The sequence below is a fragment of the Rutilus rutilus genome (genome assembly GCF_951802725.1).
Source record: "Rutilus rutilus genome assembly, chromosome: 17".
Taxonomy (NCBI): domain Eukaryota; kingdom Metazoa; phylum Chordata; class Actinopteri; order Cypriniformes; family Leuciscidae; genus Rutilus; species Rutilus rutilus.
In genome coordinates, this window is record NC_140230.1 from 14,183,682 (window position 1) to 14,210,058 (window position 26,377).

The window sequence follows — 26,377 nt, forward strand, 5'->3', positions numbered from 1 at the left end:
GAAACAATGCTCAGGTAGGCCGTGGCATTTAAACGATGCCCAATTGGCACTAAGGAGCCTAAAGTGTGCCAAGAAAACATCCCCCACACCATTACACCACCACCACCAGCCTGCACAGTGGTAACAAGGCATGATGGATCCATGTTCTCATTCTGTTTACGCCAAATTCTGACTCTACCATCTGAATGTCTCAACAGAAATCGAGACTCATCAGACCAGGCAACATTTTTACAGTCTTCAACTGTCCAATTTTGGTGAGCTCGTGCAAATTGTAGCCTCTTTTTCCTATTCGTAGAGGAGATGAGTGGTACCCGGTGGGGTCTTCTGCTGTTGTAGCCCATCCGCCTCAAGGTTGTGCGTGTTGTGGCTTCACAAATGCTTTGCTGCATACCTCGGTTGTAACGAGTGGTTATTTCAGTCAAAGTTGCTCTTCTATCAGCTTGAATCAGTCGGCCCATTCTCCTCTGACCTCTAGCATCAACAAGGCATTTTCGCCCACAGGACTGCCGCATACTGGATGTTTTTCCTTTTTCACACCATTCTTTGTAAACCCTAGAAATGGTTGTGCGTGAAAATCCCAGTAACTGAGCAGATTGTGAAATACTCAGACCGGCCCGTCTGGCACCAACAACCATGCCACGCTCAAAATTGCTTAAATCACCTTTCTTTCCCATTCTGACATTCAGTTTGGAGTTCAGGAGATTGTCTTGACCAGGACCACACCCCTAAATGCATTGATTAGCAACTGCCATGTGATTGGTTGATTAGATAATTGCATTAATGAGAAATTGAACAGGTGTTCCTAATAATCCTTTAGGTGAGTGTGTGTGTGTGTGTGTGTGTGTGTATATATATATATATATATATATGTATATGTGATCAGGTAGAGGTGTGAGAATTGCGTTTAATTGGGCTTGGTAATCAAATGCCATCTGAGAACATGAAGTTCCAAACCTTGAGTAAAAAAACCAACTGATTTTGCATAAAATGTGAACATGAGATTTATCTGGCAAGTAAAAAAGTACTTTTTTAATCAGTTATGTCCATTACACTCTCTCTCTCTCTCTCTCTCTCTCTCTCTCTCACTCAATCACTCACTCACTCACTCACTCACTCACTCACACACTCACTCACTCACACACACACACACACACACACACACACTTTTATATCACTGTATTAGTCCATTAAGCTACGTGTTTTGTCCAGACGGAAGGAGAATCCTTGAGTATGATGAGGTATTGAGCGAACGAAACCGATTATAATCCGTTCATGGTAGAGAAAGCTGATGACATGTAGGCTACACAGGGAAAGTAACAATGAAGTTATTGATTGAACATAAACACAGCTTTTGTGTCTTTATCATCTTTTCCGCATATACTGACACAGATAATCATTTTCATTTTATGAATGAATGGCTTGCTCTAACTGTTGCTGGTCTTCGTCAACAACACGCGCTTGCGCCCCCTGCTGATGAGGTCGACTAACAGCAGATGGAGAGTATGCTCGGTAATCTACTGCTTTTCCTGCAGTGCCTAGATGTCAATGTTGAATTTTCTGTCGAATTTGAACCACTGAATTTTTGGAAGCGAATTTGCAAAGCGAAATAAAATGGACCGAAAATTGCCTGTTGAATATTATAGGTTGTATTTTTAAACAGTTTGAATATTTTGGAAGTGAAATATGAAAGGTGAATATGGATTATTGAATTTTTAATAATGAAAATGTGTTTGAAATGTTTTGAATTGAAATATTCACAGCTTAAATATTCAACCATGCTGAATTTCAGCCCATAAAAATGCAAGCCCTGAAAATACAATGCATTAAAATGCAAGCATGGTTAATGCAATGCCTATTTTTTTTTTTTTCAAGTAGTGCAATTCACCTTTGGCTAAGCCCCGCCCCCCTTAGTTACTGTTGCTACGTCCGACAACTTCATCTGGGCAACACGGTGGCAGTAACGTTAGTCACCTTCAAAACTACCACAACAGCGTGTCTGTAACATTAACGTTAGGTGTTTGTATCTTGAATAACAAAGTTAGCTAACATCCAGCCGCTAGTCAAAACATACAATCCTGATTTACGTGATAACTAAACTATCGCTAAGCTTGCTTGCTAGCACCTTGATTCTTCATTAATTAGGGTAGAGAACCGAAATCATAACCTAAAACAGCATAAAACTGTCTAACTAGTATAACTTCACAGTAAGGTTAAAAGCTAAATTTACCACAAAAGTGTACTTGTTGATCCTTGAGGGGTTTAGCTGAATGTGAGGACGTCCACACAGTTTAATCCAAAGACGGCACTTGTCAGGATTTGACTTCGGTTTTGGGAAGGGAAAAAAACGGACACCCCCCTCCAACCTCTCTGGGAAACGCGTATCTGTGTTACAAATGCCCCAGGCACAACGTTTAACCATATTTTTGATAAAACTACGACGGTAATAGCCTGCCGAGACCAAAAATTTGAGACGCCTGTGTTAAAGTCAATGGAGCGCTGTGAAAAAGTGTCGGACCTCTGTGGGAGCTCGTTCTTGGCTGCGCTGTGATTGGTCAATCTACATTCTAGGGTGTGGCTTAGCCAAAGGCGAATTCAACAGGCTTTTTTGTTTCAAAAACATTTGGCATTATTTTACTTCCATAAGTATATAAATGTGACCCTGGACCACAAAACCAGTCACATGGGTATTTTAATTTTATTTTATTTATACATCACACGAAAGCTGAATGAATAAGCTTTCCATTGATGTATGGCTTGTTATAATAGGACAATATTTGGTCGAGATACGACTATTTGAAAATCTGGAATCTGAGGGTGCAGAAAAATCGAAACATTAAGAAAATCGCCTTTAAAGTTGTCCATTTATGTTCGCGATTGTGCTGCATTCACTCACAAAAATAAATGTTTATATATTTACGGTAGGAAATTTACAAAATGCCTTCATGGAACATGATCTTTACTTAATATACTAATGATTTTTGGCATAAAAGAAAAATTTATCATTTTGACCCATACAATGTATTGTTGGCTATTGCCACAAATATACCCGTGCGACTTGTGACTGGTTTTGTGATCCAGGGTCACAAATAGTTTCTTATCTCATTTCTGTGGCAATTGTTCTGTCACCCTTCCACAACCCCAACTCCACCTTATTTCTATTCATTTCTGTAATTTATTAAGTCATCCTGGGTGGGCTGCAAACCAAAATCAGTTAACTTTCATCTCACTCAAGAATTACCGTATTAATATGTGAAACCGATTATTGCTCTCTTTTGATCTGCTCAAGTTAAAAAACAACTCAATGTAAGAGGAAGCAAAACAAACAGTATACTGACATTCTATATCCATTTTTACATTTTTATTCAATGATTTTGTCTGCAACAAAAAAAAATTCAACATCCTTGAATTCCCTTTGTGTGGGGGCTTTTCTCTGCAAAGTAAATTTAAATATGCAAAATGCAATTAATTGTGATTTAATTGTATGAATTAATCTGCATATAATGTAATTAATTTGGTTAAAGTGTTTAATCGATTGACAGCCCATGTGTTTTAAATTAGAAAATCATGTGTGTGTGTGTGTTTAGCTGTTATTGTCTTTGAGCTGGGGAACTAAATGAAAGAAGTGTTTAAACACATGTACCCCGAAGGCATTGTAGAGGAAAGATTATATTGTCAGCGCCATGCACATTACGCATCACAGCTTACAGAATAACTTAACATTAAGGAAACAATAATAACCTTGGATTACAGCCACTCTCTAACCTGACAGTAAGTTTCATAGACCGTGTTAAGTGAGAACATGTAGACAAGAGACAATTATTTTGACACGTGTTCATTTAGCAAAGAACGGAAGACATCCTGACATTCTTTTATTATCCTTTGTTGTAGATCCTGAAGATTATCAGCCACCGATATGGAAATCCTACTGTAAGTATAACATTATACATTCTTTCTAACTGATCCAGTTGACAGACTTGACACTAACAACCAGAATAAAACACACTCGACTGAAGAAATACAATAATCTGGGCTTCAAACATGAGAACATTGCATAATGGGAAATGTGGTTTGGCATAGGGCGAAGGGAACAGGAACCAGGGCCTGAAATGAACTTTTCCATTATAGGGCAATATTTGGAATTGATTTCACCTTTGTGAGAGAATTTGTATAATTACCTTAATAAATGTATCTGTGTTGTCTTTTTATATCATATACTTAACCAATTACTTCATTCAATCCAAAATGCTATAGACGTTTACCGGTAAAATTGTTGCACGTCATATTCTGGCTACACAAACAAAACAAGCTGAGAACGTTTATGATTTAGTTTACTGCTTTTTATGCATTAGAATATCAAAACTTAGGAGCATGAAAACCAAAATGGTCATTCGAACTGAGAATTAATACAGAAAGTGAGCAAAGAACATTCCCAATCCCTGGTTATGCACTCTCACAAAAACTCTTGCTACAATCACTCAAGCTGTCCACACTGCAAAATGAATCTCTTACATCATATCTGAACTTTGTTGTTTATTCAGTTTCAGTGGTTGCTAATCTACATGCTAATCTAAATCGCAACATCCATAATAGATTTAGTTTAATTGTGCTGAGTTAACCTTTTCCCCCCTTATCTTGAATGTGGTGGCATTTGTTCATCTTGGTGGCATTTTTGCCTGTAAATTTCCGTCCCTGACAGGGGCGATTCACTTGTCAAGGTTTTCCCGGCCAGTGAGCGTTATCTCCGATTTTTCTAGCCCATCCCACATTTCAACTCATTTTCCCTCGCATTCCCTCCCACTGTGCGGTATTTTTAGAGCAGGCCCCGTCCTTGTCATTCTGGTGGACGTTGTCCAGAACCCGCTGCTCGTTCTGAGCTTCTTTGACAAGATCTTGGCATCGCTGTCAGATGCCTTCCTGCTCTCGGGAGGAAAAATCTGAGCGCTGAGTCCAGATTCTGCCTGTGCTCGGACTGCGCCGGCCAATCGCCGCTCTGCATGATGAGCAGCTTTTAATGAAGTCATCAAGAGAAGGTCACGTCCATGTCGAGCTGAAGTACCCCTGCACATCTGTTGCTGTTTTTGAGCCAGTATTGATCATTTCACTACCGCTGCTTTCTTCACAATGATCTAAATCCCATTATTAAACTTTTTTCCTCACGGTAAAGAACTAATTGGTTCAGATTGATAATATACTGCCAAAAATCTTAGAGTCCACTATTCATTATGCTTTCATGTTATATTTTTTTAACTACAAATTTGATTATCTGTAATTAAAAATTTTATTGAAAATGTTTAATTGAACATTTAATTACATTTTTTGCTTTATTGGCAGCAGCATTATTATTATTTTTTACTAGTATAATGATTAATAATACGTTTTAAGGGACATTTTACAACTTGAACTAATCTTGCCTTGACATTTAAAAGGTCAAATTATCTGATATTCCCAAGAGGGTGAACATACAACATGTTCCTGGATCAACATCTTTGTTTCACACATAATATTCAGGCAGGGAATGTTGTTCCAAGATCAACAAAATATGTTGATCCAAGAACACGTCTTACTTGGCAAAATCACAGTGATCTTGTTGCACCACAGTACTTTGCTTTGGCGGACAAACGTTTTTCTAATAATAAGCAGTAATGCAGTTTAGTTTTTTCCCCTAATAAATAGTAATAATAAAAGATTATGCCAAACTACCCTATGTTTTCTTTACAATAATTTATTCTCCTTAATAATTTTCTCCTTTAATTATGATATCAGGACAGTTGCATTAGTTGTATTTTTTTACTTTACGCCCCCGCCACAATAATATCGAAATATTAAAAAATATTTGAATTCAGAACATTAAAATATATTCATCATAAAAGAGATGCATTCAGGAATACGTAGGAATGTTTGACAGATCCATAAACAGTATTTCTAATTCAATTTACTTACATTTTTCTGTGTTTTACAGTGTTCCAAATTCTTTCCCAGTTTAAATAAAAAATAATTTCAATGTAGGCCCACTGCAAATGCAGAGAGAGTTGGAGGGGCACTTTAGCACCTTGTAGAAACAAGGTCTGTTTATTTGAATAGGAGATACAGGTGTATTTTCACTTGTGAAAAGTTTTCACTACAGGTGTGTGATGGCTTGAAATTCAACATACCCATTATTATAATTGAGAATGAACTCACCATCAAAGGAATGTTGTGCGAACTGACCACAAATTGACCTTGGCTGTGCAAGCTGATTATTTAGGAGAGGATAACCTGAGGAATTCCTGGACTACATTTTCAAACAAACAGGCACAATCAAAACATCTGTACTCAAACCCCTTTGAGCTGAATACTGGCCCTTCATGTACTCCTTTCCCATATTGACCAACTGTTGGTGTTGATTTATCTGTTTGCCTCTTGCGCAGTCTTCATTTTTCAATAGCTTTACCAATATTACCCAATCCACTTTTATAATGCGTTGTAGCTTAGTCTGACAGCAGTGTAAGTGGGTGTGTGTCCTCAAGCTCAGACCTAATGGATTAATGTCTAAGAGAGAATGCTGTGTTTTGACACGCTCTATATATACCAACATCTCACCACAGCGTTATAAAGATTAGAGGTAAAATATAATTTCTGTTGAGCTGCTTCTCATGCCGAAAGACAATGTAACCTTTTCTTATTTTCAAAATATAGAAATATTAATTTAAAAATAATTTGCTTTATTGTTTATCAGTGTACCAATTACAACAAGAAGCGTCAAGACCAAAGAGGATCACATGTCCTCAGGAGGTAAGTACAGGAAAATGTGTGTAAACACACTCCCAAGGTTTTTCAAACATGACTCATATTGATTCAGTCTGCATATCTTTTACTAAACACTGGAGCTTATGTTTAGACTGTCTCCATGTTCACAAAATGCTCATCTTGTTAGATAGACTTACTATTAGAAAAGCTTGTTTAACCTCCTCATGACCCGTTTGACAAAGTGATTTGTGTTGAAAACTGTATTTCTCTCTCTTACGTTCTTCTCTCTGGCTTGCAGATGGAAAGCAGACCCAAATACTATGGTAGAGAGTGAGTGTCTAACTTTATTGGTAGTGCTTTGGAAGCAAAGCATCAATATTACTATTCCTCAAATTACTTCTACTAGCTGTCTAGTTACTTTTTACCCCCTTCCTTCAAGTATGCATGTGAAATTTGCTGTGAGTTAGCAGAATTTATTATTTAAGACTGTTATGAGTGGTGGTGCACATTGATTTTGCGTAGTGATGTGTGTGAGGGTGCTAATATGAATGTATGAGGAAGAGACTGTGATTTATGTCGTGTCAAGCAAGTTTGTGCATGTGAATATGTAAGCATCGCAAAAGTCTGTGCTGTGTTTTTGTGTGTGTGTGTGTGTGTGTGTACACCAGGGTAAATCATGGTGTCTCTGTACAGGTTCCATGGTCTGATTTCCAGAGAGCGTGCAGATGAACTGCTGGCGGGGACAGAAGGTGCTTATCTCATCAGAGAGAGCCAGAGACAACCAGGAACTTATACACTTGCTTTGAGGTACATGCCATCTATTCTTTATCCTTTCTCTACATGTCCATCCATCTGTCCATCCATCCATCCATCCATCCATCCAATATTATATTATATTATATTATACAAATTATAAAAACAATAAATAAAATATTTTGTTTTACAATGTACAGTATTATTATTATAATATTATCATAATATACAGTAATATAATATGCAGTACTACTTGTCTATCATTCAGATTTGGTGGCCAGACTCTGAATTACCGACTGTTTTATGATGGAAAGCACTTTGTGGGAGAAAAACGTTTCGAGTCCGTTCATGATCTGGTTACAGACGGTCTCATCACTCTCTATATTGAGACCAAGGCAGCAGAGTACATTGCCAAGATGACCACAAACCCCATCTACCAACACCTGGGCTATACTTCTCTTCTGAGGGACAAAATCACTCATCGACTCAACCGGACCCGCTCTGAGCCCAAAAAAGTTACTTTCCAGCAGAATGACAAGGTAAGGTGCATACCTCTTCAGATATAGATTATAATGTCCTTACCATGTTACTAAAGGTTATAGCGTGTATCGGCAATGTATGAGATATGATTTAAAGATATCATATACTGCATAATCACAAGACATTATAATAAATCCTTGGTCATCGTGTGCCAAATAAAGGTGATGAGGAAATTTGTGACAATTTTTGTTGAAATCAATCATAAAAGTGCACCGTTTTTTGTGGAATCCCACAGGGCTTTGTTTTAGGACCTCTGTTGTTTTCATTGTTTATGTTAATTATAGGCTAATCAGAGTTGGGATGAATTTGGCATTTTTTTGCTTGTTATTGAACATTTCAGCTCTCAACACTAACCTGCAGTAATGCTGTAAATTATTTTTCTTTATCTGAGCCATCATTGGTATTTGAGATGACATTTACATGCAGAATTCAGTGAGAGAGTTACAGTAATCGTAAATGCCCATCTCTGTGTCTGTGTGTAGTGATAACAGGACATTGACACTGGCACTGCTTCATTATGCATTTGCCCATAGATGTTATCAAGGTTTTATTGATAAGAGTTAACACAGTATCCATTCATTTAGTTTTTTAAATATTATTCACACATTTTCTTTTGACCAAATCATGGTGTCCTTTCACAAATCGTTGTTAGAATGGTATTTTGACAAATGAGAAGGAGCATTTCTTTGTGTGCATTTGGAAGATTAGAAAAGTGGGAGAGTGTTTCAGCATCAGGGTGCGCATCTTTGATGAACGATAATGCGATGAATGTGTTGTCTCCTCTCTCATTCATCAGACACACTGTCTGGTTCACTGACTGGAGAGTTTTATCAATTCAGTCAGGTCTACCGCTACCTTTATGAATTCTGTTGCCTCATTATTGAGGTGAAATAGTTCTTCATAAGAGTTCTATGAAAGCGATGATCAAACCATTCTTGAATTAGTCAACGGAAGTGTTTATCACCCACAATCGTGTTTGCATATAGAACATTTGTTTTTGTTTACTGACACTAAACAGAGAATTTTAATTGGCTTTAGGATTTGAATTCATAAAAATGAACTCAACACACTTCAACAAGTAGAGTTTTTTCATCTTATAGCTTTGTTCAGATGACCACTAGAGGGCAGCCTCAACAAGCTGTCAAACTAGGAATATGGATTTGTATACAGTATATACTTCAAAAGATCTGCCTTGTTGCAGCCTCATAATGCTGGGATTCATGATAATAACTTTGCAGTTATAATTTTAATTTTGGTTGAGATATACTGCTGCTTTGTTACAGTGTGACTACAATTCTTGCAGACTTACTAGAATCTTCCTATTAAAAGTGTCTTTATCAGAGTTATTTTAGTATTATTCATATACTACTATAGGATTTATTAATATTTTTAATTAGCTTTCATTTTTATATTTTGTCAGTTTTTTTATTTCCATTTTTATTTATTTTGTCTTTTTTTTTTAAATTGCCTATAATTTATTTCTGTTTCAGTTTTAGTCATTTTAGAACTTCAACTTATTTTATTTCAGTTAGTTGGCAAGTTTTTCAATTAATTATTTTTTTTACATTTTATTTCAGCTTTATTTAAATATTTATGAATATGACCCATTTCTTTAAATGATTTTTAATAGTTTTAGTTTTGTTTTAATTAGCAATAACAACTCTTAATGAGCTACCATTGTGTTTTAACAATGTAATTGTTATGAATCTATATTTAAGGCTTTTCATGATAATTGTCTCACCCTGGAAGGCTTAGCCAATTTGTTACAATGGATAAATGGTAATACATCATCATCAACCTAATGATCAAATTATCAAATTTTACAGTGACCTCACATACCCTGAAATCCCTTTAACTTCACCGTCTCGATTTACCTGTGCCTGACCATTTTCCGGTTTCATTTAGGGACCAGAATCAGGGTGTGTCGTTCTATGACGGCAGTCTTCTTGAGTGATGACCTGTATGAATCGCTCACCTTGCCTGTCTGGTCCGTAGATGCTCAGAGTTCACATGGCTCTCTTCCTTTAATAACAGTAATCGCTGAAATGTTTTGCTGGCCTGGCAAGTTCCACCTAAAACCACTCGCTGATGATGGATCAGAGTTATTAGAATTAGTGCTGAGCTTTTTGGTGATTTATCATTGTTGTTTACATTATATTTCAGCACTGCAGCTTTTAAAATGAAGGATTGGAATTATATGTTTTTTTTACTTCCCTGCGGTTGTCTTACAAATGAGTCTGGCTCTTATAGTCACAGTGTATTGGTGGTTTCATTATTTGGCCGGTTTGACTAAATTTATTTTTTGTCCTTCATTTTCTTAGAGTATAAATGAGAATCTATTATGTCATTTACAGCCTGGTCTCCAAGATCAAGTATTGATAGAGAAAATCCCTAATATTACAGCTGTGCTGACAGTGATAGACAGTATTTTGAATTAACTGAATAGTGTATTAAATGAATGTAGCACATTTCCCTCTGTGTGTATCGCATAGGATGTGTTTTTGTACTGTACATACTTTACGTGCCCTAGTTCTGTCTGTCTCCTCATCTGTGGGGTCTCTAAAAGGAGACTAGGCCTTATTGTCTCCATTTTGTGTTCTGCTTTTGAGCCTCTTTCATTAGGAGACAAGAAGCCATCTGCCTTAGGACAAAAAGTGCAAGTCTTGCTCATTCACTCACACTTTCTGTGCGCCCCATCTCCCTCTTCCCCTGTATCACTGTATGTGACTCACCAACATCCCTTTATCTTTTTCTTTTGAGTGTATAGCTTAAACGTGTGACCCTCAGTAAGTTACTGTTTTTACTGGTATTGCAGTTTATGCTATCTGATGTTGGTTTTCAGTTTGAATTTTTGAGATCATCATCATTGGATGTACAAGTTTCAAGCTTACAATACAAGCTTAGCCTAGCCTCTTGTGTTAGGTTATGTTGTAAATGCACATTTTGAATGTTTTTTGAGTAAATAAGTGCGAAATAATAGTTCATTTGTTGTAGTTTAGCAATGTTGTATATCTCATTTGCTATAGCATAGAGCTATTTATGACCTTGTGAAAAAGATGTATTGTATGCACTTGTTAAAATTTTAAAAGTATAGATTTATTAAACTGTACTTGGAGATAATATAATATTAATTAAATAAAACACTTAAGTGTTCATGACTGTTTCTCATGGTTTAATAATCTTTTGTTATGCTTTTAAAGAAGTACACGTAGTTGTGTGTCGCACTGTAAAAAAAAAAAATCATGATTTGTTATCACAACTTTTAATCTTTTGTCAAATTAACTTTGATAATTAATTTGGTTTTGTTAACATATGTTGAGTTTCTATTTATTAAACCAATCTCCTTCATTCATTGTATTAACTCAAATTTTTTATTTCAATGAACTCAAAATGTAAGTGTATGTGTTGACTAACATACAAAAGCATATGCAAAGTACTTAATTATAATTTTAACTGTATTATTTGATTTTATATTTAAAGTAAATGTTTTTTAAATGTACTTAATTGCAACTTCATCAAGTTTCAATAGAAAAGACATTAAAGTATATTTTAGTTCACAATAAATATGTCAGTACATTCGGCAATACACTTTAATCATATATTAAAGACAATAGAAGTAATTATGAAAATACATATAAAGATGTACTTACATAAGTGCTATTTAAGTGGGTCAAAAAAGCTTCAAATTTCAGCTAAATATATTTAATATAAATGTAATCTATAATACGTTTTAATTTAATTGCAGTTTCTGAAAACATTACATTCAGTTCACACTTATATGTATTTTTAAAGTACCGGTATATTATTTCAATAATAAGTACTGTTTTTAAAAGTATGCTAAAGTGTAATTCTTTTTCATGATTCTGTGCTTAACATTACCTAAAGAGACTTTCTTGTTTTGTTATACAACATAGATTATGCACAGTCATGTCTCTAATGTGAACTTTAAAATGGTTGTGTGCAGTAGTAATGTCATTTAAAAAAACTTATTTTACTCATAAACCAAAAGACTGCTATTGCAAAAAAAAACATAGGAAATTCCAGAGGGAATCCGGTCTAGGACTACAAACTGAACAGCTCTATATTGATTATAAAATTGCCATTATATTGGCCATCAGCTGCCTTGTGCCCTAGATATTGGCATCGGCCGTGAAAAACCCATATCGGTCGACCACTAGAGCACATGTTAACTGCCCTGTACCCCCAGCACACAAATATTTGTGTCACTGTGGAGGTCAGCAACAATAAAAACCACACCAGCGCTTTTTTAGCAGTGCTCATACTTTTACTCAGAACAACCCTTGACAGGCTTCCACTCATCTCCACCTCACTTACTGGGAAATCAGATACATCATGTCCCTGAATGCGGCATATCTTGTATATGTGAGCCGTAGCCAAGTTGCTTTTCTTCCACTTCAGCATTCTTTCTTTTTTACTCATCAGATCTCCAATATTCTTTCCTAATCTCACCATTTTGTTAATTAATGTAGTCATGCAAATGACCGGCCACCCATACTAGGCCCTAAGCTGTGCTGGATCTGTGAGGTCAACAAGTCTCATGTGTGTTCTCCAGGACGTTTCAGCAAATACCCAGACAATGTTGCTGGATTCGGCATCAGCCTCCTGCTGAGAAGGGTCACGGTCCCCCAGCCTGAAAAATGAGTCTCGCTCGGCTGTGGTCCGACAGTGGAAATGCAGCTCATGAGTCCTTATTTACACCTAGTACTTGGTGACATCCGTCTTAGATGATCTGGTCACAAGGGTTGATGGTCCTGAGATTAATTTCTTTTAAAGACAAATTTATTCGCTATAACATAGTGGATAATTGACATGTACTGTAAGAAGGCAGTACTTAAAGGGAAAGGACTTTTGTTCATCTTCGAAAGAAATATTAAGAGATTTTTTTAATTAAACCTAAAAAATTCAAGTCCATGCAACCAGAATTGTGATGCTTCAAAAATGTATAACAAGTAATCCATATGAATTGATCAGTTTAGTCTTCTGAAGAGACATGTTCACTTTATATATGATGGACAGATTTAATGTAGGCTTTTATTCACAGAAGCTCAAACGTGCTTGCTTAATGCGCGAGAACCAATGAGGTTTGTTCTTGTGCGTCAAGCAAGTACGGTTGACCACATATGATGTTTCGACTACACTGTTAAAAAAAAAATATATATATATATTTTTTTTAAATAAAACAAAGATTATTGAGTATGTTTTACAAGAAAATACTATTTCAGTTTATATACAGAAGAAAACACAACAAATTCACAGCACTTAAAAAAGTCCAAAAAAATCTAGGTTGCAAAAAAGGCCCACAGACTATAAAAATGCCATAAAAGCCCATGCATATGCAAGAAAATGGCTTTTTGAATAGCTGTCCACTGTAGTGAGCTCTATGTGTGAAAAGGCTAAAGCAAACCCTACACCAGTTGTTTTTCAGTGATCCCCAAATGTGGTTTGAGTGATCCAGATCACAAAACATTTTGAATCCTGTTTTGCGCTACCCACTTTTGAGTAGATTACCTAAAATGGATCATAAGATTAGGTTTCAATGGGGTCTAAACAAGTCTGAATCCCTAAACAAGGGGTTCTGGCACTATAGGATTTGTTTCCGTGATGGAGGATTACGACTGTAAGCTGCCTAAATCCTGATCCGATTTGTAACCGAAGTTACACTCAGAAGTGAAGAGGCAGAGAGAGGACAGAGAGTTTACATGCTAGACAGGGACTAGAACTGATAAAGACCTTTTTTTGAGAGAGAACCTACTCTTCTTAGAGTAAATCTCTGATTTAAAGCATGTAAAGCTGAGCTCTTTGGCTTTGAGATGTAGGATTGTCCGCACTCAAGGGAACTGCATTGGAATCTATATATATATATATATGTAATGTATGTGTGTGTCCGCCTGTCATTTGTGGGGCTCCGTAGTAGTTAACAATAATAATCCTGCTGTGTTCTGGATTCCATTTATCCTACTGTAGAAACCTGTTGAGATGTATCTACAAGACTGACACATTCCCTCCTCCCAATGTCTCCCCTCTCTTGTGTTGCCACCCTCTCAGAGTGCTGAATGTGTGCTATTGTTTGAGACACACTCCTGCCCCCAGGCAGCCCACCCACCCCCAGCCCAGCCCTGCTCATGCAGGACCAGGCTGTCCCCCTTCTCATTCGACCCAGATTACCAAAGAGTGAAGACAACAGTTGCCTCTGTTATCCCCCGTTCCACATCATTGTCATCTTCCTCTAGAGGAGATGCAGGATTTTCTGAGGACCAGGGCCCTGGTTGTTGGCACTAAGGGGTCAGCAAAAGGTGAATTAGCCCCTCACAAAGCTAAGCAGAAGGACCGTAAGCACCAGGAGTTGTTGGCGTTAGCTCTGGGGGTGAATCTGGGCAGTAAAGGTGCCCTCCTCTGGAAGCCTCTAAAGATTTTGGCTTGTTCACAGATCACCCCGTCACCGCTGAGCAGACGCACCACGCTCAAGGATGGACCAGAGAAACACTGCAGCTACGAGAAGATCCACAACTTTAAGGTAAGCACTGGTTGCGTTACGACTACTGTACGTCATGTCAGAATTATGGTAACTACCCTACCGTTCAAGAGTTTGGGTAAAATAAAATAAACTTAAATTCAGCAAAGATGCATTAAATTGATCGGAAGTGGCAAATAATACTGAAAAAAGGTTATCACGGGTCCCCAAAATAATATTAAGTACCACAACAGTTTTCAACATTGATATTAATAATAATACATGTTTCTTGAGCACCAGTTCAGCATATTAGAATGATTTCTGAAGGATCATGTGACACTGAATACAGGAGTAATGGCTATTATTTAAATTGTAATAATATTTCGCAATATTACTGTGGATATTACTGAGGATGTCATCTCGCAGTTACAATCATTTTTACATGTAGAACATTTTAATGTAAAAACAAATGTTTCATGCAGAATTATCAGTTATTTTAGTCAGCGGCCCGTATTAAAGGAATAGTTCACTTAAAAATGAAAATTCTGTCATCATCTACTTGTTTCAAACCGGTTACCGACATTCTTCAAAATATCTTCCTTTGTGTTCAGCAGAAGAAATAAATTCATACAGGTTTGAAACAACTTGAGGGTTATTAGTAAATGATGACAGAATTTTCATTTTTAAGTGAACTATTCCTTTAAATGTTGATATTGCACACACTGAATATGTTTTTTTGAAGTCCTGTGTATATGTTTGCGATTTCTCAAATATTCTGATTGGATGGTTAATTTATTTTAAAACTACTAAACCTTGAAATGTTGATTTTGAGCCTGATGAAATCCTTCACTTTTATTACACTCTTTATGTGCCGCTACTATGAGGTTGTTCGAATGTTTACTAATGTCTCTTTCTAATGTTTATGCACTGACAGCGTTTAAATGCATGATACCGTGAGCCTCATATCAATAAGCCTAAATCTATCCTATGAGCCTAATTGCCTAGGCTTTTAATCCATTAACAGCGCTATTGACTGATAAGATTGATCGCACAAATCAATAACCTCTCGCTGCTGAATGGAGTCTCCCATTTCATGCCTTTTCAGTTTCTGAAAAATGACTGAGTGACTGAATGAACTCAGTGTATCGTCACATAAACTCTAACAAAGCAAATCAAAGCAATCATCTGACTTCAGTGTCACTTGGATGCTTCCTCATAACATCTTCCTCATGATGTCACCTGCAGTCATAAGAGCATCATGGATTATTCAGTGTCCACCTCCCTCATAAGTGTTCTCACACAGGCTCTGTCCCAAAACCTAGTGAGCTCACTCAGTAGGTAGAGTTTTTTTGTAATTTATATTGGCTCCTGAGATTTTTAGTTTCAAAGAAACAGCCGCAAAAGACCGACTACTCTCCGCCTACTGACCTAATGCGTAAACATTATAGGCACGCTAGCCAGAAGGGATTTCAACTTTGTTGGCTGGAGAACCAATTTTGGTTTGAAGACGAAAAAATGCACCAAGAACAATGTTCTCTCACCATTCCTTATTTCTAACATGCACTCACAGCGTTCAGCGCGGTCTTGCGAATGTCAGAACAGTGATGAAAGTTACGTCTTTTCTTTTGTCCATCTTTGAGTTGTGTTATGACAGCACAAGGGCGTGCATGGGAACATGCTTTGCGTGTGACTTTCAGCAGCTTGGTAACAGATGCCAGACACATTATTTTCCCTAGCAATCCTGTAATCTGACTCACATGTATTTTAATTTTAAAAAAATTACATTCTTTTTACATTCTTACATTACCAGCCTCTAGTCTTTACTTACAGGCTTGATTATTTCCTCTGAACTTTGACAAGGATCAGTTTTGTCTCTGAGTTTGTTCCTTTGGTCAAACTGGCCCTTGAGAGTTTGGTTGCAGTCTCAGGGTTTGACAGAGATGGTGGGGTTGACACTTCCCTGAGCTATAGACAACAACGTAACTTGCCACTGGTTGTTGTTTCCTAAACTACATCAAACGTCATAGTTGTGACATTAAATACACTGAATTTATAACCCAAGAGTTAGTGTACAAACATTTTGCCTTAATGGTCATGCAGACAACAGTTTTAATCTGTTTAGTATTTCCCGGTCCTTTGCAGAACTCTTTTGATCATTGCTTGGAGGCAAGTGGCAAATATAAATTAAATGTATTTATAAAAATATATATATATATATATATATTATTGTTGTTTTTTTATATATTTATATTAAATTTATTTTTGTTTTATGTTTTGTGGATTTTTTTTTTTGTTTATTTTAATTAAAAAAAAAAAATTAAGCGAGAGGCAAATTTAAATTAAATGAATTGTTTTAATATTTTTGTTTTGTTTTGTGTTATGTTTTTGATTTATTTTAAATGTATGTTTTGAAATTGAGATTAAAGGTACACTATGCAACTTTTGGCCCTCTAGTTAACTGCATGCATTTTGCAGAAGAACGTTTTGGTTGTGCTTTAGCTCTGCGTGACTGTGCGTATGAATATGGTTCATAAATACTGCTCATAAAACATTCAGGACTAGGCTTAAGAGATATAACCAGTTTAAATGGAAAGGATCTCAAGCTGATTAAGACATTACTGTAGCTTTACCCATTAATAGACACAATACTTCCTTAAAAATAAATTCCAGCACAGCGCTACAACAACCATAATGAAATGACCCTTCACAATAGATAATGCTTTACAATGAACTCTGTAAGAGAGCTATATATGGTAATTAATCTGTTCAATAAAATACCGTACTCACCTGTTGAGTAACCGCCATCTCCGCGTCGCTTTTACTACATTTCAAATCCCTCAGTTTGCGCCATTTCCAAAAAAGCCAAGTCCATGTTGATTCATGTTTTATTACGAGATCTGTCGCCTTCTCTTTTTGCTTGCAGACTCTCCTCTGTTCTGCGTTTATTTTAAACGGCTAACTCCCCAGAGATTGGAGCTTTAGCTGCTCCATGTCAACCTTTCTCGCTCGCTGTGACAATTAACCTATTAACCACTCCATACACGTAGCTGGAGCAACTTTTCTTTATTTACAGATTTTTCGGATGTGCGCAATGGGTGAAAACCCTTGTGTCAGGTCTAAAATATAAACACTTGCAATATGCTTACCATAGTGAATCAAGGTTAGATAAAAACGTGTTTTGGAGGCATTATTGATGGTGTATTGAATAAAATACTGAACATAAACAATTTTGAACAGTACCCTGCCTTTTAAGTTTATAAAATAATAATGCCAGTGGTTCTTTGTACATTATAGGTCTAAAGTATAAATGTGTTGTGCTTTGATCTTTATGTTTGCCCAGTCTGAGTGAGACGGGCATTGTTAGCTGTCAGGTACAGTGAGAAATACTCTGGAAATGTCATCATGTGTTTCTGTGGAAGTTTTATTGTGAGCTTTAGCTGGAAATGAAAATGTAAAGATGAACAAATCACTGACATTGTGTGTGTGCATGAGCTTGTGCGTGTGTGTGACTCATGATGACAACTTTGTCTTTGGTGTAGGTGCACACCTTCAGAGGGCCGCACTGGTGTGAATACTGTGCTAACTTCATGTGGGGTCTTATCGCCCAGGGCGTCCGTTGTTCAGGTAACCCTCCACCAATCACAATCTCTCCCACACAAATAAACTGTCCATCAGAATTTTGGCACCAGCCGAGGAGCTTTATTCACATCAAGTTACAATCAATAGCCACTCAAGATCCAGATAATTTCTCATGCCGTTCTGGTAACAATGCGCAATTGCCTGTAGAAATGTTCCAATGTGCTGTGGAAACCTGAGGCTAAATACTGAAAGTGATACCTGGGACAATAAGGGTTTAATTAGAATGCTGAAGTATGGGTAGTACTCTGAATTCCTAAATGACACCTGGTCCAAACCAGTTGAGCGTGTTCTGTTGAGTGTTGACTATTTATAGATGTACACACTGTATACACCACCATAGAGTATTGTGAGAGAGGCACACCCAGTTGAACCAAGACAGTCTTCTTGTGTTAATGCCAATTGAATCAGGCTACACTTGACATATAAAAACATGTGCTTAGGTGCACATACTGTATCAGAAAGTGTGACACTTTATTGGTTACTTTGTATAAGTGACGTGTATGAATTATGCAATAACTTTGCAAGTAAGATTTTAAGTAAAATTATTTAAAATTAAGGAATTATGTATCATAAACTAACAACGAACAGCATTTTTATAGCATTTATTAATCTAGGTTAATTTATGAGTATACTATTGTTCATTGATTATTATTGTTTTATATTGTTCATTCATGTTTGATCAAAACAATGAACTAATGTTAATGGGATAGTAAAAATGAGGACATTGGAAAATTTGTCATTACTCACCCTTATATTGTTCCATCCAAACCTGTACGACTGTGGAACACAAAATATGTTTTGTTTGTTTGTTTTTTTATTTTTGGGGGTGAACAATGCCTTTAATTTATACACACAATTAAAAAAATTTGTTTATTTATATATAGAAAGTAATAAAGTAACCTATTAACTATATAATTTAATATTATCAATTAACTTAAATAATGAAATTGTTATGAATTAACGAGATTAATAAATGTTATTAAGTATTGTTCATTCATATTTTATGTTAGCTGTGACATTAATAAAGGGATAATGTACTGTCAGACGCTCATTATCGCTAAATAAACCTTGATGGTGATCTCCCTTAAAGGGATAGTTGACCTTAGAATGAAGGTGAAGTCATCACCTACTCATAGTTCTTCTAATGCCTTATACCCTTCTTTCTTTTATGGACAAGAATTTTCAAGAAATGTTCCGCTTGCACTTGTTCATATAATGGCAGTGAATAGCAACCAGCATCAAGCTTTTTAAAAAAGATGCAAACGTATGATCAGAATGGTATGATGCGACACGTGCCGTATATATAGTATTCTGGGAGTATATGATAGGGTTTGATGGAAATGTAACGTATTATTTAGCAAAAATCCTGACCTTGGCCGTTGGTCTTCTATGCAGCTGCACGACATGCACATTCGCTTCGCAGTTCACTCCGTCTCGCCCAGAAAAAGTACAATGCAAAATGAAATACAATCCATGTACCTTCTCTGAGCTATATGCTATATGTAATCACTTTCACATCAGTCGACAGTCATTCTGACGGAGTTCTGGGGCCTCATTTATAAAGCGTGCGTACGCACAAAACGGGGCTGGAAACGTACGTACGCCAGTTCCCACGCAAAGGTTGTGATCTATAAAAAACAAACTTGACGGGAGAATGTGCGCACCTTTAAGCAAACTTTGAGCCGTGCGTACGCACATTCTGGAGACAAAGGGAATTGGCGACACCGATGGTGAGCTGGAGTTAAATGTCTTTTTGGTCACTTTTAGACAGAAAATCTAAAGAAAATTTAACATATACAGAAAGATAATACAAATATAATTTCACTCACCAAGCCTGCCACTTGAAGCAAATATCCATCCCTTCTTAAATGTCCGCGCCAGCGAGCGCACTGAGCAGTTTAGTGGAACTGACGCAAATAACAGTTTAAATAAATAAAATATTGATTTAAACTATGTTTTACTTCTGATATAAACATTTAGATTAAATATGCCATTCAAATTAATGGAGTTAAGCACTTAAACATGAAATCATTACTGAGAAGTTACAACATTTTTATATTCAAATTCAGTCAATAGAAATATTTGTTGTGGATGCGATGCTTTTGAACACTTTTCCTGTGGCGTGCTGTGCTTTAATGTTTAACCACAGAGATAACTGCTTATCATGATAATACCAGACTGTCTGAGAAAATAGTTTAGTGCAAATAATGCCCAAGGCCCATCTGTTTCCATTAAAAATATCAATTAAAAATACAATTCGGCCAGTGGAAAAGATTGAGAAAAACTTTCTCTGAAATGTATTTTACACTATTTGATTTATGTATTCAAAAACAAGGCAAGGATAGGCAACTACTTGATTTTTATTAATGTAATGTGTCTTGAACCGTTAAACGTTATCACATGGATGAATAATCATATGCAAATTATATGCAGATGAGGGTATGCATAGTAAAACTAGGCGTTGTAAGCTCCATATATGGTTATGTCGGGGTGGAGACGCATGTGCGCACAATCTTCCGCTGACTGGGATTTATAAAGTGAATTCTGCGCAGGTTCTGGCGTACGCACGGTTTTATAAATCCGAATATTTTTTTGCGTACGCCATTTTTGGCTTTCGGGCGCACGTACACTTTTAGTAAGGTTCCTACGCACAGTTTTATAAATGAGACCCGTGGTCTGGTCATTTTTGACTCAGTGAAGGAAATACACGGATACTTTATTGGGATTTCTAGGCGTTGTATTTCATGTCATGTTTTTGTTAATCTTGATTTCTCACAACCTGTGTGCTTTTTCTGAGCGAGACGAAGTGAACTGCGGTGCTAATAAAGTCTCACAAACGTGCATCTCATGCAGCCGTGCACAGAAGACCAATGGCCAAGGTCAGGATTTTTGTTAAATAATACATTGAATTTCAGTTTGGTTTTCACCAAACCCTATCGTATACCCCCAGAACATGTGGGATGTAAAACCCGTGTAGCATTGGTCCATTCTGTGATACATTTGCATCTTTTTTATAAAGCTTGATGCTGGTCGCTATATTCACTGCCATTATATTGATGAGTACAAGCGGGACATTTTTTTAAAATTCTCATTTTGTGGTCCATAAAAGAAAGAAGAGCAAACAGTATTAGAACAACACCAGGGTGAATAAATGATGACTTCTTTTTCATTTTAGGGTGAACTCTCGATTTGCATTGTTTGTTTTTTGCTTTGTCTTGCCTTGTATTTGTTTGTTTTTGTTATTAAAAATGTAAAAAAAAATCTATAAAAAAACAGCCATATTAAATCGATAACCATCTTCGATACAGGATGTGCCCTAGATAAACAAATGCACCATAATGCCATGATTACAGGTTTGGTCAGATCTCATGTTAACACGGCGCTGGTTATTGTTTGACAGCACTTTCCCAAAACACTCTGTATGTAAACTCAATCCAGTCACAAGGCATTACTGTTGGTTTGTCTCTCTGTAAATGGTCTCATCCATTTGGGCCATTATTCAAGCTTTTTCTTTTCACACAGGAGCTCTTATTTCACATTGGCCCCCGGGCGAGCCAGTGTCATCAGACACATTGAGAATTAGAGCAGAGTTGAATTTGTCCCCAGGCCCATATTGAGGAACATAAGAGTTTTTTCTTATTTTTTCTCTATGGCGTAAAGATGTGAAGGAGGGGTCCAAGCAGGCAGTAAAATGGACAGAGAGAGTGATTAATGGGATTGCTTAAAGGAGTCATAACCTAGTATTACCTTGGATACCTACTGCTGTATTAGTCTTTCAGGCCCTTCTAAAAAAGAAAAGTGGAAAAAAAATAAACACAGAGCTCCTCAGACCCTTATTTCTGAAGGCATTATTGTCTCGCAAGATCTGATGCGATATTTTGGCTGTCGTGGATGGTCATTTTAATAATGCAAATGAGGGGCGCGTTGATTGGTTGCAGGAAGGAGGGGGGTTGACACCGCAGGTAACGCTTTAGCATATCATTCCAAAATGACATCATGGCGCAAGTTGTGAATGAACCCGACCTGGCCGCGACCGGCTTCCCGGCCAGTGTATAAGCGTTAGGCAATCAATATACAATAGCCGAGTTCATGATGATCTCAGTCATTTGTTTTTTGCAAAGTATCAGCCATTTCCCATGTTTACCTCGAAACTAATACTCCCGCCAGTGTTGTGCCTGAACGCGTTCATTGAACGATAGTTCATGAACTCGTTCATATTTTGGACGAACGTGAACTGAACGTACCGCATTACTGCCTGATGAACGTTACTGTGAACTCGATCTCGTTCATCAAAATGAACAAATCTTTTTTCGAGTCATTTCGTTCATTTAAGGGGCTTTAAATGTTACTATTAACTGGCAAATTCCCCAAACACATCAACCTACGCAATCTTGATCATATTCTGAATTATGAAATCATTATAATGCAGTCAAAAATTGTTTACAGGGAACATAAATAATTACTTCACCTCGAGTCTTTCGTTTATTTGTCTAGTGACAGACGCAATAGCATACAATAGCCGCATTAGCAGTTAGATGCTGTTTGTTACACACAGTAGAGCAATAAAAACACAGTCTTACCGTTTCAATTGCAGGCAATTTTGTTGGAATGGCGCTTTTCCCGAGCTTCGATGCCAACTTCGCCTGATATTGCCCCAAATTTGTGAAGGATTCCGGCGTACAATGTTTAGCACAGCACAAACACCTAACGATAAGCCAGTGGGAAGGGTTGAAGGAACCGCGTCATTAAAAATGAATTTAATCCACTGGTCCCTGATAGCTAGGTCCGTTCTTGGTAGAGAAAACACATTTACATGTTGATTCTGGCAGTCAACCACAAAGCAACTCACGTGTGCACTACGTTTCTGCATCTTTCGCAACTGAATATGAGGGGGAGAGGGGAAGGGCGGGCTTCCTGCTGCGGTGTCCATATATGGTATATCCTGCCCCGTCTTGACGTCAAGACGGGGCAGAAATCAAAATCTCGTTTTTTAGTGCGCATGCACGTGGGCTATTTTACAAACCCTGAGGTAAACAAACGCTTCACTTTTAAATATCGGCTTCCCGGCCAGTGTATAAATCATTATGCAATCATAACATACATTGATTCTCGTGGAAAAGTGAAAATTGCAGGTTATGACTACTTTAAGATGAGGAACAGTGGGACAGCATGCGAATGCTACTGGAGACACACAGAAAGAAAGACCACCATTTTTCCACATTCCACTTCACACACACCACTGTCCCTGTATCAAAGCAGAGTGTCAAACCAGGTTTATTACACCCGAAATGACATGAAATCTGCTTACGTTTTTCACATCTTCTGATGGTGATAAAAAATATATCTGTTAAAATGGCACTCATTTTTGCACTCAGTAATGTACATTTTAAATTTTTTGAAATTGCGAAACATCGCCACTGATGCTTGGGTGCGGTTCCCAGAGCTCTGCTATGGGTTTCCTAGGGTGTTCTGGGTGGGTACTAGCTCAAGTAAAAAAAACAACAACTCTCAAGTCTTTATGATATTCCCTAAATATTCTATTCCTAATATTCGGATTCAACACCTGTCTGATCATTTGAGGTATTCGTGTCTGTAGCACAAATGGTGCGGGGCACATTACATGCCGAAGTTAAATGGCACTCATTTTTGCACTCATTATTTGTAGCATAATTCTTGCTACCAAGAATTTTTTTACATTGTACATTTTTTTGAAGAAATTGCGAAACATCGCCACTGATGCTTGGGTGCGGTTCCCAGAGCTTTGCTATGGGTTTCCTAGGGCAGTGTTTCTCAACTCCAGTCCTCGTGACCCCCTGCTCTGCACATTTTGTATGTCTCCCTTATTTAACACACCTGAACCTGATCATCAGCTCATTAGGAGAGACTCCATGAACTGAACTGAGTGTGTCAGATAAGAGAGACATACAAAATGTGCAGAGCAGTGGGTCACGAGGACTGGAGTTGAGAAACACTGTCCTAGGGTGTTCTGGGTGGTTGCTTATATTCCCTTAATATTCTATTCATAATATATTCTGATTCAACACCTGTCAGATCATTTGAGGTATTTGTGTCTGTAGCACAAATGGTGCGGGGCACATTACATGCCGAAGTTTAATACTTTAAGGGGTTGTTCAAATATCTAACCCTGAATATGAGCAAGCACCAGTAATAAGGAAAATAGGTCATACAGGGATAACATTAGTTCATATAATGGTTGACATGAAATAACAATGAAGAATACTTTTACACCGTTACACCATAATTAAGTATAAATCAAGTGTAAATAAATAATAGGTGATATACTATGAACAAACATGAACAACAGGGGTATATTTATAACTTAAAATGAATCCAAAACTGAAAATTCATTCGTTTCTTTCTTCTGCATAAAAGAATGATTTAGCTGTTTTTGTCCAATATAATCATTATGGGACCCAATAGTTTCAAGTGCCAAAAACAGCATAAAGGTAGCATGTGACTCGACTGGTACATTCCAAGTCTTCTGAAGCAACACAGTCACTTTGCATAATGAACAGATCAAAAGTCTTTATCATTCTAGGAATATTGTTCATGTAATGTGCCCCGGGGTTCAATGCAAGTTACGCTCAATCAACAGCACTTGTATAATGTTGATTACCACAAAAATCCTTTTTGGATACATGCATGTATGTATGTAGGCCTGCTGGCAAACTCGCCCAGAGTCACTCAAGGTTACGTTCTCAGATTGACAGAGCCACGAACACACGACAGCATGTGACGTATATTGTTACACTTTACCACCCAGCTTGACTGACACTCACCTGTCTCTGCATGTATACTTTACCCCTGAGGACATACCCTCAATCAGACACACACACTCACTCTTCGGCTCTCCAGTCTCTTGGAGTCTGTCTTTTTGTCTATTTTGTCTCGTAGTCCTCTAACCCTTTGACCTGTTGCTCTTGCAGACTGCGGGCTGAACGTGCACAAACAGTGCTCCAAACTAGTGCCCAGCGACTGTCAGCCGGACCTGCGCAGGATCAAGAAGGTCTTCAGTTGTGATCTCACCACGCTGGTCAAAGCCCACAACACGCCGCGGCCGATGGTTCTGGACATGTGCATCAAAGAGATCGAGCACAGAGGTACTGATCGCTTCTAAAATGGAGTGCTATAAATAATCAGAACATTTTAATATGGAGATCCCAGGCTCAAACCTTCTTTGGGGCCTTCAGCAAGACCATTAATCACTGTCTCCCTGTCATATTAAAATGTGTAAAATGAAGAATCCTTAGTTGCCTAACTTAAAACAACAGGAAGATAAGCTAACATTCTTCACATTATGACTTACTGGTTGACGCCTATCATTAAAGAGAGCATTCTTTAAGTTCTCAAAATGTATTTAATTGAGAGAAAAACAACAATGCAACGAAAGCAACTATTTAAATTTTTTAGTTTTAATCCAATACAGAGTGCGTGTGTAAATTAACCGATCAGGCATAACGTTATGACCACTGACAGGTGAGGTGAATATGGCACCTGTTAGTGGGTGGAATATTTTAGGCAGCAAGTGAACATTTTGATGTGTTACAAGCAGGAAAAATGGGCAAGCGTAAGGATTTGAGCGAGTTTGACAGGGCCAAATTGTGATGGCTAGACGACTGGGTCAGAGCATCTCCAAAACTGCAACTCTTGTGGGCTGTTCCCAGTCTGCAGTGGTCAGTATCTATCAAAAGTGGTCCAAGGAAGGAACAGTGGTGAACCGGCGACAGGGTCATTGATGCACGTGGGGCGGGAACGCTGGCATCCAACAGACGAGCTACTGTAGCTCAAATTGCTCAAGAAGTTAATGCTGGTTCTGATAGAAAGGTGTCAGAATACACAGTGCATCGCAGTGTGTTGCGTATGGGGCTGCATAGCCGCAGACCAGTCAGGGTGCCCATGCTGACCCCTGTCCACCGCCGAAAGCACCAACTGGACCACGGAGCTATGGAAGAAGGTGGCCTGGTCTGATGAATCACGTTTTCTTTTACATCATGTGGATGGCCGGGTGCGTCGCTTACCTGGGAAACACATGGCACCAGGATGCACTATTGGAAGGAGGCAAGCCGGCAATTTTTTTAAATATATTTTGTCCTTAATGAGATCCTAACTGAAATAGTTAGGATCTTTCTGTAATGCACCCCTAGCTTGCTGTTAAAAACCTACTGTCAGGATTTACTAAAGACACGCAGTGAAAAATTAGCGCTTAAAAGGCGTGGACACAGTTAT

At 37.6% G+C, this 26,377-nt stretch overlaps 1 protein-coding gene across 2 annotated transcripts in view; it reads left to right on the top strand.

Annotated features, from left to right (window-relative positions):
* chn2 (chimerin 2) overlaps window positions 1-26,377 on the top strand; it is a 46,010-nt gene that overhangs the window by 14,377 nt on the left and 5,256 nt on the right. For both annotated transcript variants that reach the window (XM_084386098.1, XM_084386097.1), the window contains exons 3-10: window positions 3,889-3,927; window positions 6,716-6,771; window positions 7,025-7,056; window positions 7,420-7,533; window positions 7,748-8,018; window positions 14,468-14,554; window positions 18,031-18,115; window positions 25,078-25,251. In XM_084386098.1, coding sequence (XP_084242224.1) covers window positions 3,889-3,927; window positions 6,716-6,771; window positions 7,025-7,056; window positions 7,420-7,533; window positions 7,748-8,018; window positions 14,468-14,554; window positions 18,031-18,115; window positions 25,078-25,251 — 858 coding nt within the window. The remainder of the gene's footprint in view (window positions 1-3,888; window positions 3,928-6,715; window positions 6,772-7,024; window positions 7,057-7,419; window positions 7,534-7,747; window positions 8,019-14,467; window positions 14,555-18,030; window positions 18,116-25,077; window positions 25,252-26,377) is intronic.